At 39.7% G+C, this 13,142-nt stretch overlaps 1 protein-coding gene across 4 annotated transcripts in view; it reads left to right on the forward strand.

Annotated features, from left to right (window-relative positions):
- DRC9 (dynein regulatory complex subunit 9) overlaps positions 1-12,759 on the forward strand; it is a 96,823-nt gene extending 84,064 nt beyond the window's left edge. For all 4 annotated transcript variants that reach the window (XM_074214722.1, XM_074214724.1, XM_074214723.1 and 1 more), the window contains exons 9-11: positions 133-264; positions 6,394-6,495; positions 12,435-12,759. In XM_074214722.1, the coding sequence (XP_074070823.1) occupies positions 133-264; positions 6,394-6,495; positions 12,435-12,557 (357 nt within the window). In that variant the 3' untranslated portion in view covers positions 12,558-12,759. The remainder of the gene's footprint in view (positions 1-132; positions 265-6,393; positions 6,496-12,434) is intronic.
- The last annotated feature ends 383 nt before the right edge of the window (positions 12,760-13,142 follow it).

A 13,142-nucleotide genomic window follows, 5' to 3' on the forward strand; every position in this document is an offset into this window, starting at 1 on the left:
CCAGAATAATCTCAGGAATGTTTTGTACTTGGTTGTTTTCATTCCATTTTCCAGTTTTCTGTTACTTTTCTTTCTCAGAATCTCTTTTCCTTTTCTTCATTTTCTTCATTGGTTCTTTTTTTGTTCAAATAGAAACTGGAAGAGAAGTTAGAGTACTGGATGGAAAAGTATGACAAAGACACAGAGATGAAACAAAATGAACTGAATAGTCTTAAGTCTGCGAAGGCCAGTGACTTGGCAACCTTGCAGGATCTTGCCAAACAGGTGAGGAAGGAACAGGAGCTCTCCAGAAGGGCTCACAGGCCATCACTACACCTCACAGCAGCTTCAGCCCTAATTGTCAAAGATTCATCCTTGTTCCTTGTGATCAGTAGGTGTAACAACCCTATACTTTTCTACTCAAGAGCAGAGAAGAGATAAGTTTTTTGTTCATAGTCATGCCCTTCTCTTTTGGAGCCCTTCACTTGAATAGAGCCTCTAGGTCAGGGGTGGGGAACTTTTTTTTCTGCCAAGGGCCATTTGGATATTTATAACATCATTCACAAGCCATTAAAATTATTAACTAAAAATTAACTTGCAGGGGTGGCTAGGTGGTGCAGTGCATAGAGTACCAGCCCTAGAGTCAGGAGTACCTGAGTTCAAATCCGACCTCAGACACTTAATCACCTAGCTGTGTGGCCTTAGGCAAGCTACTTAACCCCATTGCCTTGCAAAAACCTAAAAAAAAAAAAATTAACTTGCTATATTTGGTCAAACATTTAATTATTTCACCTCTAAAAAGCTCCTAGATTTATTGAATTTTGAGTTCAGCCTGTGATTGCCTTGGCAGAACAAATGATTTTGCAAGCCTTATACAGCCTGCCAGTTAGAGGTTTCTCCTTTCCCGATCCAGGAAGTGAGGAAACCACTTAGTTCTGGAGTTTCTTGTGGTGGAGAACTAGGGACAGGTGAGTAAGGTGACTTTCTGCCACCTCATAGGTTATGGATCACTTCCACTAGCTTTAAATGGTATGAACAGGGCCCAAAGGGAAAATCTTGCTTAACAATAATTAGCCCTCCATTTGGTGTGAAGCCAAAGGATATGCCCAAATTAAGGACAAAGATTCAACCACTTGAATATTTGTTTGATTCAGATACTATTTTGATATTCTGGTTTTGTTCCAGTTAATAAATTAAAAAAAAATTTTAGGCTTGAGCACTAGTCTGAACTAGTCTGATTCCCTGGATAGTTTTCATTTTAGAAAACTCCAAAAAACACAAATGACCAGACATGATAATCCAATTATAAGATTTAGCAATTGATGTGTCATAGATTTACAATAAGCTTTATTGGAAAATTAATGAAGAACAGGTAACAAACCATCGTGGGATGGTGATGCCAAGAGCCCTGGAGTGGGATGAAGACCCATATTCTGTCTCTTGTTTTGTCTCTTATTGGTGGTATGACCTTAAATGAAGGAGTTTTTAAAACATTACTAAGTAGTTCCTATGTGCCCAAGCACTGTATTGAGCGTGGAGGATACAAATGGAAAAAGGAGTTAGACTCTACCCCCAATGAGGATATGAGGATAAAATGAGATAATATTGCAAAGTGCTTTACAAACATTAAAATTCCATGTAAATTCGACCTACTCTTCTAAAACCCCTTCCAGATTTAATAATAAAATAACAACTTTTATATAGTGATTATTCTCATAACACCTTGGGAGATAGATGCAAAGGTAGTTAGAGAGCATGCAGTGTTAACAGAATTTTTACTGAGCTAGCCTCCAACCTGGGTGTGACAGAACAGGCCAGAGTCTGAGTGCCAGGAATCAGGTAGCAGTTTACTAATTTTTTTTTTTTTGCAAGGAACTGATTTGCAAATCATGGAATTACTCTTTCCCTGGAGCTTCTCCTTGTTGTAGTTCAGGCAGAGAATATATACATGGTCATAAGTGGGAATGGAAAGTGAAGGCAGGTCATAGAAAATCAGTTTTGAGATTTGAGGATCTTCCTAAGACAAACCTACCATGCAGGACAATACAATGATACAGCCAAGTAGGTCAGCACAGGTGTCCTCAAGTCCTTTGGGAATGGCTAAGTTGATTGTATAGTTTTGAGGGTACCCCATTATTCTGCTTGAGTACAGTAGAGGTTATACCAGTTCACTTCACTTAACACAGGGGAGAAATGCAAGACTGGTCCTGATTGATGGATGACATCTGGTCCTTTGTTTCCACTATTTTCCCAGCTCTAGAGTCTGCCTGTGAAAAGGATCTCTAGAAGCTAAATTTTTAAGTTCATTACACAAATCATATTAATCAATATAAAAATCATACTTTTTACAAGAGCTAGTGAGCTTCCAAGCCTGGACTTAGCCCAGGTCTTCTCTACTCTAGGTCTATTCCAACTCCCACTCAACCTGAGTTGAGGAAACTGAGTTCTAAAACCATGAAATAACCTGGCAACTATCCCTCAGCTAGGAAATGACAGAGCTAGATTGAAAACTTTGGTCTTTGGACCTTAAATCCAGTGTTATTTCTGTGACATTGTGTACAAATGGGCAACTAAGTGGTACAGTGAAGGGAGTGCCAGGCCTGGAGATGGAACTATTCATCTTCATGAATTGAGATCTGGCCTCAGACACTTATTTAGCTGTGTGACCCTAGGCAAATCACTTAACCCTGTTTGCCTCAGTTTCCTCATTTGTAAAAAGAAATGGAGAAGGAAATGGAAAAACAACTTCAGTATCCTTGCCAAGAAAAACCCTAAAAGGGGGTCATGAAGAATTGGACACAACTGAAAAACAACTGAACAAAATAATACAGATCAAAAAATTTCCCATATGAAAATAGTTGGACTATTAATATCCATCCCTTGAAAGAATACACCAACAAAAAGCTAATATGAAATTTATAATGCTTAAAGTGAATTTATATTTTAATAATCAAAAAGTTAGCATAATGTAGTAAATGGAAAGCTGACCTTGGATCCAGGAAGGCATGGAATTTAAGTATTGTATCTACCATTTATAGACCAGTATCTACTATTATATCTACCATTTATAGACTCTAAAGCTGAGGTGCAGAGAAGGTACCAAACTATGTTGGAAAAAGAAAAGCTTCACCAGGACCTATGAAATCAGAGGTCTGGTCAGAAAAAAAACAATCAAACAAAATCGATATACATTTAAAAAGGAATTAAATTTTTAAGTGTTGAAGATACTATTTACTCAGGCTAAAGAAGCTATATTTTGTTGTAACTGAAGATCAGAATGACAGGGGTTGATGTACATATGGATGTTCTCATCCGATCCATGGCCCCGTGGTTGGCCTGCAGTCCAAGAGACCCACCCTGTGGTCCATTGCTGTATGTTTGGTTTCTTTGGTATATGATAGGCTAGAATTGTCCTTTCCTAAATATTTTTGAAGTGTATGTTTAGATCTGTTACTCCCTGTGAACAGTGATAATAGCTCCATGAAAATAAACAAACAAAACACTGGCAGGGATAGTGGTTGGGATTCCTGTCTGGGGTGGGAACTTGGATTAGAGGTCTCCAGTGGCCTCAAAAATCTCAAAACATCCCTTCCACTTATGCTGCCTCTAGTTATTGGTAGAAAGAAAAGATTACCTTCACCAGAGGTTTAAAAAAAAAGAATATTTTTTATTATTCTGTTTTGACCTCAGGAAATTCTACTCTTCTTATAAATTTTAGGTATGTGACATAATCATAATGTCAATCAAGTTAAACATGTATTGTCTCCTATATTAAAAACTGGGGATTCAAAGAAAGGTAAAAGACAACCCTGCCTTCGAGGAGCCCACAGTCTAATGGGGGAAGAAAAAACGAGCTGGGTATGAGACAAAGTGGAAGCAGTGAACTGAAGGAAGACACTGAGGATGGAGAAAGGTCTTGCTGGAAGTTGGGGTCTCAAGGGCAGTCAGGAGGCAGAGTTGAGTAGGAAGAGCTTTCTGAGAGTGAGACAGTGTGGGGAGATGGAGCTTGGGGCTTGAGGAGTTGCCAGGAGGCAGGGTCTCTGGAACACAGAGTACGTGGCTGGGAAGAAGGGGGAAGAATATTGTTGAGTTGGAGAAAGGACTTTAAAAGCCAGAGGATTTTGTCCTTGATCCTGGAGGACCTAGAATCCCTGGAGTTTATCCAAATGGTCTGGGGGGGGAGTGACATGAGAAGTACTAAAATTTCTGCCTCCCCAGATGAGTGTGGTCTCCCTGAAAGTCATCACCTTGGGAACTGTACCCTTTAAAAATGACATTGTCTTTGCTCCAAACATTCAGGGATCTCTGAAAGTGCCTTTACAACATGCTACATATGGGATCACAGAGGGAGAGCTGCAGGAGACCCTTGCAAGTCTCCTAGTCCAACCCCTTCCTCATAAAGTTTTGCAAGTGAAGTGTCCCATTACTTAATGCTAGACAGAGTAGTAAGAGACGGAACCAGATCTGAATGCAAACCTGTTGCCAAAATATCATTTAGAGGTAGAGTTGATTTTTAGAAGGAGCCAAAATGCAGAGATTGATTGGATGAAAAAGGCAGACAATTAAACTGTATAATATTTTCAGTTTTTCAGATGAGGTATAACTAGAATATGAGACTTTTTCTCATGCGAATCATAATTTGACTCTGAAGACATTTACCAAAAGGAGTTCAGAAATGTTTAAAGTCAGCATAGGTATAAGTCTGTGGCTTCTATGAAGAACCTCATTTGGATAAGTTCTGGTATCTTTGTTAAATCAATTTTATTACCTAGTAAATAAGTATGTTCTGCTATTTCAATCATCAATGATCTCAAATTTTAAGATCAATCAACATTCATTTATTAATGCAATGTGCCAAGTACTAAAAAAATCTCATATTGAAAAGTTTTCAACATTAAGTGAAAAAAACTTTAATTTTATTCTATTCACAGCTCAGTTTTTTGTATAGTTCCAGTAAGAGGCTTATCTCTTAGATTGAATTCAACAAACATTTTGTAAACATATGCTCCCTGCAAAGAATTGTACTTGGTACTAGAGACACAAAGACAGATATCACACTGAATCTGTTCTCTAAGGAATTTTTGGTCTAGGGAGGCAGGGAGAATTAACCTGTATTCAAATAGACTATGCTATGGAGAATAAGACAGATGTAAGGGACAAGCCAGTTAAAGTCATTTGGGATACTTGAAGAGGGAGGGATAAAGGGAGTTGGGAAGATCAGAGAAGTTTCATGGAGGTGGTCAGGTAGTGACAGCAATATTGTAATGTCTAGGTAAAGAAAATAATAAGGGCCTTCTGAACTAGATTGGTTTCCTTGGCAATGGAAATGAAGAAATATCCATGAGAAAGGTGCTGAAATTGATTCAAAAGGACTTAGAACCAATTAGATGTGAGGGCCGAGGGATGGAAAAAAAGCCAGATGACTTCTAAGTTGTCATCCTGGGTGACAGGGAAATTATGATGCCATTTAAATAGAGAAGATGAGGAAGAGGATGTGTTCAGTTTTGGACATGTTGCTTGTAAGGAGCCTAGGAGGAAGTAGAAGCCCAGATCTGGGAGGAAACTGAAAATGATTATGGGAACTAGTAATGACTGAGGCCAGACAAACATATGGGGTCACTAAGGGAGAGGGTATAAAAGAGATAAGGACAAGGACAGAACTCCGGGCAACAGCCCCACCTAAGCAGCAAGAAGAAAATGAGGACTCGGCAAAGGAGGAGAGAAGAGCAGCCAGTCAGGAGCAAACAGTGTCCCAGAGAGGAAGCAATACTTCAGAAAAGTCAAAAGAACAGGAAAAAAAATCCATTTATTGGATCCAGTGATTATGCCATGCCTGACTTTGGAGAGAGGAATAATACTATTGGTAGTGGTGGTGGTGGTGACAGTAGTAGTAGTAGTAGTAGTAGTAGGACTAGAAGTGGGAGCTGGACTGGTGGTGGTGGTAGTAGTATTGGTGGTAGAGGTAGGAGGAGGAGGAAGAAGAGGAGGAAAAGGAAGAAGAGGAAGAGGAGGCAGCAGCAGCTAGGTGGTACACTGGGCTTGGAATCAGGAAGATTAAAATTCATGAGTTCAAATTTGATCTCAGATGTTTATTAACTGCGGCATAACCCTGGCCAAGTTATCCTTGTTTACCTCAGTTTCCTTCTCTGTAAAATGAGTTGGAGTAGGAAATGGCAAACCTCTCCAATATCTTTGCCAAGAAAACCCTGTATCTGTCATGGAGAGACAGACGCGAAGCAACAAAATAGCAGAGTGATGGGGACAGTCAGAGATAGCAAGGGCTGAAAAGTGGGTGAGACATGGAAGATGTGGGCATATCCCCGAGATTCAATTAAGTCCACTGGATTGACTTTTAGGTTAAAAATGCAGGACTGTGGTGTGGCCAACTGTAACATCTGATTAATGTCTTTGCAGATAAGGGAGTTTGAACAGGTCATTACTGAAGATCGACTAGAAAAGGAGAAGGCCAGGAAGAAGATAGAACAAGATGAACTGGAACTGAAGACAGTCATAAAGGTAGTGAAGCTTTTTTTTTAACATGCATAATAATAGCTTTTAATAAAAAAAATCAGGCTAGCCCAATCATTGAGTAATATAATTATTATCACTGGGCTCAGGCCTGCCAGGAGCAAGGAGCAAGGAGCAAGGACCAAGTTCAACCTGAGTGAATTGAACTCCAAACAAGGGTGGGGGTAGGATGGGCTGGGGGTGGGGGTAGGATGGGTTTGGGGGGGGAGGGGAAGGTCAGGTCTCTTTCACTCTTTCAGATTCACTGTGACTTTACTCAAAAGCAAACCTTCAGGACAAATTTAGGATTCCTTAATGGAAAATCTCTACATCTAATTCACAACAAAAATGGTGCAGTGGATAGAGCACTGATCTGGGAGTCTGGTGGAGAGAGCTCAAATCCAACCTCAGACACTTGTCACTTGCTAGCTGTGTGACCTTGGCCAAGTCACTTAACCCTGATTGCCTTGCATCCAGGGCCATCTCCAGTCATCCTGATCCACATCTGGCCACTGGATCCAGATGGCTCTGGAGGAGAAAGTGAGGCAGATGACTTAGCACAGCCCCCCTCACTCAAAACCAGTTCAGGTGTTTGTCATGGCATCACCTCCCTGATGTCATGAACTACTTCGAGAATGAAAGACACAAAAAAAACCCAACATTATGAGATCACCTCCAAATACAAGTTAAAAGATATCTTCTAGGAAAAGATATTTAATATACAATATATCAGGTATACAATAGCAATTTATTTCTTCCACCATAGAAAGAATCCTTTATTTGTGATGTAAAAGATTCAGAGTGGCCCATTAGTCATTGTATTCTCAGAAAAGTTTAAAAAACAAAATAAAATAAAACAACAACAAAACCCTCAATGGGACTGCTGAACAGATATTTATATTTCACATAAGCTTCAAATCTGCTGCTAGCAGGGGCAGGGGAATGGGGTGGGATGGCTTGATGTTGACAGCAAGCATCCTTTTAGATCAGATTTGATTTTAGGACAAAAAGAAGCACTTGTAGGTCATTCAGAAATTAACAAAAGGAGTTTATTTAACTAGAATGCATAAAGAATATTCAGTGAGGATACTGCACCACTGAGCTTGGGTAGCTGTCTCCCCAGCCACATCCTTGTCCTTATCCTTATGGAAATGTCTGGTCAGCAGGGTAGGGTGGTAAGTGTGGTGTTCTGCATGGTCTCAACACATCCTTCAAGTTTCAGAAGGGACTAGACCTCAGGTGGGTGGGCCTTTTTTTGTCATTAGATGAGCCACCTCAGTATGAACAGAGACTACCTCAAAGCTCTGGATAGTCACACCTTAAGCCTTGGCTAATCCTGGGAACATCTTTGTTTCCTATGCTTTGGGAGGTTATATTCTTGCCTATCTTACCTGGTTACCCAAAGCTGATCTGATTGGCTATAGGGTGATCTGGTGGTGGTCATCTTCTCCAAAAAGCTCTTTTTTCCTTAGTTTGGTTGGAAATTGATTTTGGAGCTCTGGAACTCTTCTCACGGAGGCTCCTTCCAAGGCTGGAAATATCCATTTTTTCAAAAACACTGCTTACTAACTTACTGCAAGAAGAAAACAGCAAACAGAAGGCACTGGGGACAAGCACACATGTTCTTTCTGTCATGGACTTGTAATCATGATCACTGATTGTAGGGGATAGGGCAAGAAATGCCCCCCCCAACTTGTAAAAGGTCAGAAAAGTAGAAGAGTCCAAAGGGAAGGGCTCCTCAAAGAAACATATCTTTTACATTATACTGTGCCCTCAGCACCCAGGCATGGGGACCAGGGCATCCCCCCTGGAGTTGCTAGGTTGGTCCAGTCACCCAAAGTGGAGAACAAACATTCTTCCCCCAAAAAGATGGTGATTTACCAAAGAGCAGGAAATGTATAAGAATGTGTTATGAATGCTATAAAAACTCAGTCTGGCTTTCCTCCACAATCCAATATGTACCCATAATCATTTTGGAATTGAAAAAGGGAAGCCACTATGGCAGAAAAAAAGGGGCGACTAGGGATGGAAACAACAGAAGAAGTTAGTGGCCATTGTAGTTAGCCATCTGGATGATCTTTGCTGATTTTTGTCTTACTACTTCTCATCACTTCAAAAATATCTAATATATAAAATTAAAACTTGTTCTAAATTTCCTTGTTTTGAGTCAATTTGGCAATGAGATCAAAAGGTTTTGACCCATTCTATAATTCTCTATCATGAGACTGTACTTTTGTCCTGTTGGCTTTGTATATCCCTTTGAGAAATAGTCCGTTTTTCTAAATCTAGTCTTGATTGAAGCTCATAGTTTTTTAATGATGTATAAACCAAATGAGTTCCCAAGCCCCTGAAGCATGTTTGTCTTTGTCTCTTTTTTTAAATTTTTTTTAATTTTTGGTTTTTTTTTTTAGGTTTTTTTGCAAGGTAAAAGGGTGGGGTTAAGTGACTTGCCCAAGGCCACACAGCTAGGTAATTATTAAGAGTCTGAGGCCAGATTTGAACTCAGGTACTCCTGACTCCAGGGCCAGAGCACTATCCACTGTACCACCTAGCTGCCCCATCCCTCTTTGTATTAGACTCTTCATTTGCAAAATGAGCTGGAGAAGGAAATGGTAAATCATTACAGTATCTTGCTAAGAAAACTCCAGGATAATATAGTCAGTCCTTGTAGGTCCCCAAAAGACAGAATTGAATGACTAAAGAACAAAAATAACACCAAGTTCATACAGCAGTATTCAATTTCAATTTGAAAATTTCCTTAACTTTTGGACAATTCTGCTTTTCAGTATAAATCCATAGTGTTTATAAGCTCTGGAAGTCCTTATCTCAATTCCTGGTCCTAGAGGGTAGGCTGGCTACATCTTTCCCTCAGGGATTGAGGAACACTTCTAAGGAGTTTGGGCAACTACTAATTCTGTTGACTCAAGTCCCTATTCTACTGTGTTCTCCCCAACATCAATTGCCTATTAGTAGTCATATATCATTGACCTAGGAATTAGCATCCCAGTAATCATTTAACACAGAAGCAGGAAACCGCTGACCTGTGGGCCATATTAGTCTGACGTTGCCAAGGCAACTGCAGGCAGGATTCAAAATTCAATAAATTGAGTAGTTTCTTAGGGGCAAATTAATTAAATGTTTGACCAAATATAGCACACAGATGATGTTATAAATATCCAAATGTCTCTTGGAGGAGTAACCAATTAATATCTGAGCTTTTACAAAAGGTTATTCCTGATAAAATATAGCAAAGACCTAAGTAGAGTCAGTTCCTCCTAATATCAAGGAACATATGGTCATGACGGAGAGTGAACTCCGACTTGAAGCAGTTCTACAAAGCATTTACCTCCATCAAGTTCACTTCTGAAGCTGACATAGCCAATGGAAGAGTTATCCTCACTTTGCTAGTTACCTTCCACTAGTCCATAAGGTCAAGAGGGTTACTGAATTCTTTCCTGGACCTAGTTGCCCAAACACTCTGTTAGGGACTTTGGTTCTGGACCCTGGGTGCTTTTCCCCAGTGAAACCCCACAACTGCAAAGTGCCAGTGTTTATTACAGATGGGACCTAACATGAAGCCCAATAGACTTTGGGTGTCCTTATCCCAACTCCCACTTGCACTGGTCTCCAGCGTAAGGTTGTTTGCAGACTCTCTGGTACAGTATCACAACTCCTGTTTTTATTGGCAAACCAGGTTCTATAAGATTACCTCTTCCCCTTGGGCTTCTAGGGATACACTGAGGTACTGAAGCCACTTCCCTGATACTTCCTTAGGAGGGAGAATAGAATGTAGACTATATTCCAGAAGCTTAGTGAGAACATCCCAAATGGCAGATAGAATAAACTCATATATCCAAGCAAAACAACCAAAAGAAATCAGAATATTAAAAAGAATGCATTAGTGTGAATGAAATCTTCAGTAGCGAGTAAGAGGAGATTGCCGGTCAAAGGAGAGAAATATAGTCTACATTCTATTCCAAGCAACAAACAAATTGAAAATTAGGGTGGATTAAATAGAAAGCAATGACTTCATGAGACCACAAGTTATATTAAAGTCAAAAGCCTGAAAAGCATAGAAGAAAATGTAAATTGTCTCATAGCAAAATCACTGTCTGGAAAATAGATTGAAGAGAAAAAAAATTTAAAAACTAAAAGTTGTGACTGAAAAAAGAGTGTAGACATGAAAAAAATTTTTTTTTGGAAGCAAACAGGGTTAAGTGCCTTGCCCAGGGTCAAATCAGAGCTTCCTTACTCTAGAGCTGTCTACTACATCATCTAGCTGTCCTAACATAGGAAATCCTAAAAAAAAAAAAAAAAAAAAAAAAAAAAAAAAAACTGTATGGATATCTTAGAGCAAGAGGATAAAGTAGACATAGCATCCACTAGTCATCTCCTGGGGAGGAAAACAACCAACAAACTCAGAGCTTCCTGGTCAGAGAACATGGCCAACAGTTGTAGGATCGTACTTTCCAGAGAGCAGTCCAGTACTCCTGGTCATTGACCACATCTTAACTAGCAAGAGTGACAGTAGAGCTCATTCATTCTAAGAGGACATGGAGGGGAGGGGGTGAAGCTGAAACTTAAGATTTCTCATACAGTCTTTGCTCCCTAAGTTTAAGATAGGATGTTATGTTCTAAATCTTCTTACTTTGCTATTTGATTTTTGCTATTTGATTTGCTATTTGATTTGCTATTTGCATTGAAAAGCAAATACATTAATGAGGGCTCCTGTACCATAGTTGTGGGCATGGGGACCCACAGAATATTTTGAATTTGGGGTAGCTAGCTGTCCACTGGAGAGCCTGGCTTCTGAATTTAGGATGGCCAAATGAGGGTTACCAGAATTTAGGGGTGTAGTACTGATATATCTGGACCACAGAACCTTTAAAATGTAGACTCTAGAGACCAAAGCAAACCCTTTGCTCAATAGAGGTTCAGTGGAAGCAATAGTACTTGGATGCCCGCAATGACTATTTCCCCAAGTAGCCATGTCTTTATAGCTAAGATGGGGTAGATGGGGTGTTCAGGGATGACTAGCACCCAAGGTGTGAGGGCTTACCTGAACCCTCTTCACTGCTGTTTATCCATCTTTGGTTGGGATTCATCCAACTCTCACCTGCTGCTCCAAGGTGCAGCAGCTACACTATTTCTGCTACTCATGACTCTACAGTCAAGATAAGAAAGCTAGGGGAAGAACAATTCGATTTTATATTGGTGCCTCTACTCCCTGCCTTTTCCCTTTCTGTATTTTACTTGATCTTGGAGGATCAGTAGGAAAAATGCTATTTAGATCAGTGGGATCACACTGGGCACCAGAGACCACAGATGACCCACTGGAGTCTCTAAGACTGGTCACATTCTTGGGCTTGACAGTGAAAAAATGACAGCCAATTTGGGAATAAATGGATCTGATCTTTGAAGTCTTAGCTACTGTCAGTCATTCAGGATTATTGGAAAGCTGGTTACAGAACATAGCATGATAAATTCATGCTTCAAAGGCAAAAGAAAAAAAAATGGGTACATCAAAGTGCTGAAAAATCTGACCAGAAAATCCAAAGCTGGGTTTCTGTACACCATGCAACAATAAGGAATGCAGGGGCAGCTAGGTGGGAGTAGCTAAAGCCCTGGCCTTGGTGTCAGGAATACCTGGGTTCAAATCTGGTCTCAGACATTTAATTACCTAGCTGTGTGGCCTTGGGCAAGCCACTTAACCCCATTTGCCTTGCAAAAAAAAAAAATAAATAATGTAAAAAAACCAGTAAGGAATGCATTTGCAAAGCACCTGGTCACATTCCACCCTAACTCCACCTTTGGGACACATATTTATATTTAGACAATAGCTTTTTATTTTCCCAGGAATAATTCCTATCCATGAATTCTGGTGCCTCTTTTTTAGAAACATCACAGACATCTCCTAACCACCTCTCATTCTCTCTTCCACTTTCTAGCTTCAGGCTTGGTGGAGAGGCACCATGGTACGAAGAGAACTTGGCTATTTCAAGATGCCCAAGCGGGAAAAAGATGATAGCAAAGTTGCAAAAGGGAAGATGCCTATGAAGAAGAGAAGATGATGGTGTTCTTTTTGGCTCTTATTTCAGGGGGTTGAGAAATAGTAAGGAGAAATATAAAGGGGGGAAAACCTCACTAGCTAGATGTTACTTCTTATCTAAATAACTTCCTAGGGAAGGCAGGACTAAATAGGGATCCTTGATAACTTCACATTGTTCTTTTGAAAAATTGTTCTGAAATAAAATGATTTTTTTTTTCTGAGGACTTTAGGGATTGTCTTTGTCAATTTAGTGCCAATATAAGCTGACCTTAAATTGAAAAGAACCTTTTCTAGGACCTGCAGGAAGACTTTTCTGTCCTTTGACACTATTACAACTAGGACAAACAATTTTATGCCCATTTACAACAAAATTGTTTAATGATGATGCACTAAAAATACTTGAGTTAATATTGTTTCTGTATCTATCTTTATTACAACTTACCTATAGTGAAAAAAAATTCTTCCAGAAGTTTAACTTAGCTGTACTCAACAAGAATAAATTGAGGAATATAACCCACAGCCCACAATCATTTTGTCTCTATAGTATCATGTGTGTTTCAGTATCTTCTGTTAAATCACCATTTTCCCACTTCTCCACTGAAGCCTG

This window comes from Macrotis lagotis, chromosome 1, assembly GCF_037893015.1.
Source record: "Macrotis lagotis isolate mMagLag1 chromosome 1, bilby.v1.9.chrom.fasta, whole genome shotgun sequence".
NCBI lineage: Eukaryota > Metazoa > Chordata > Mammalia > Peramelemorphia > Peramelidae > Macrotis > Macrotis lagotis.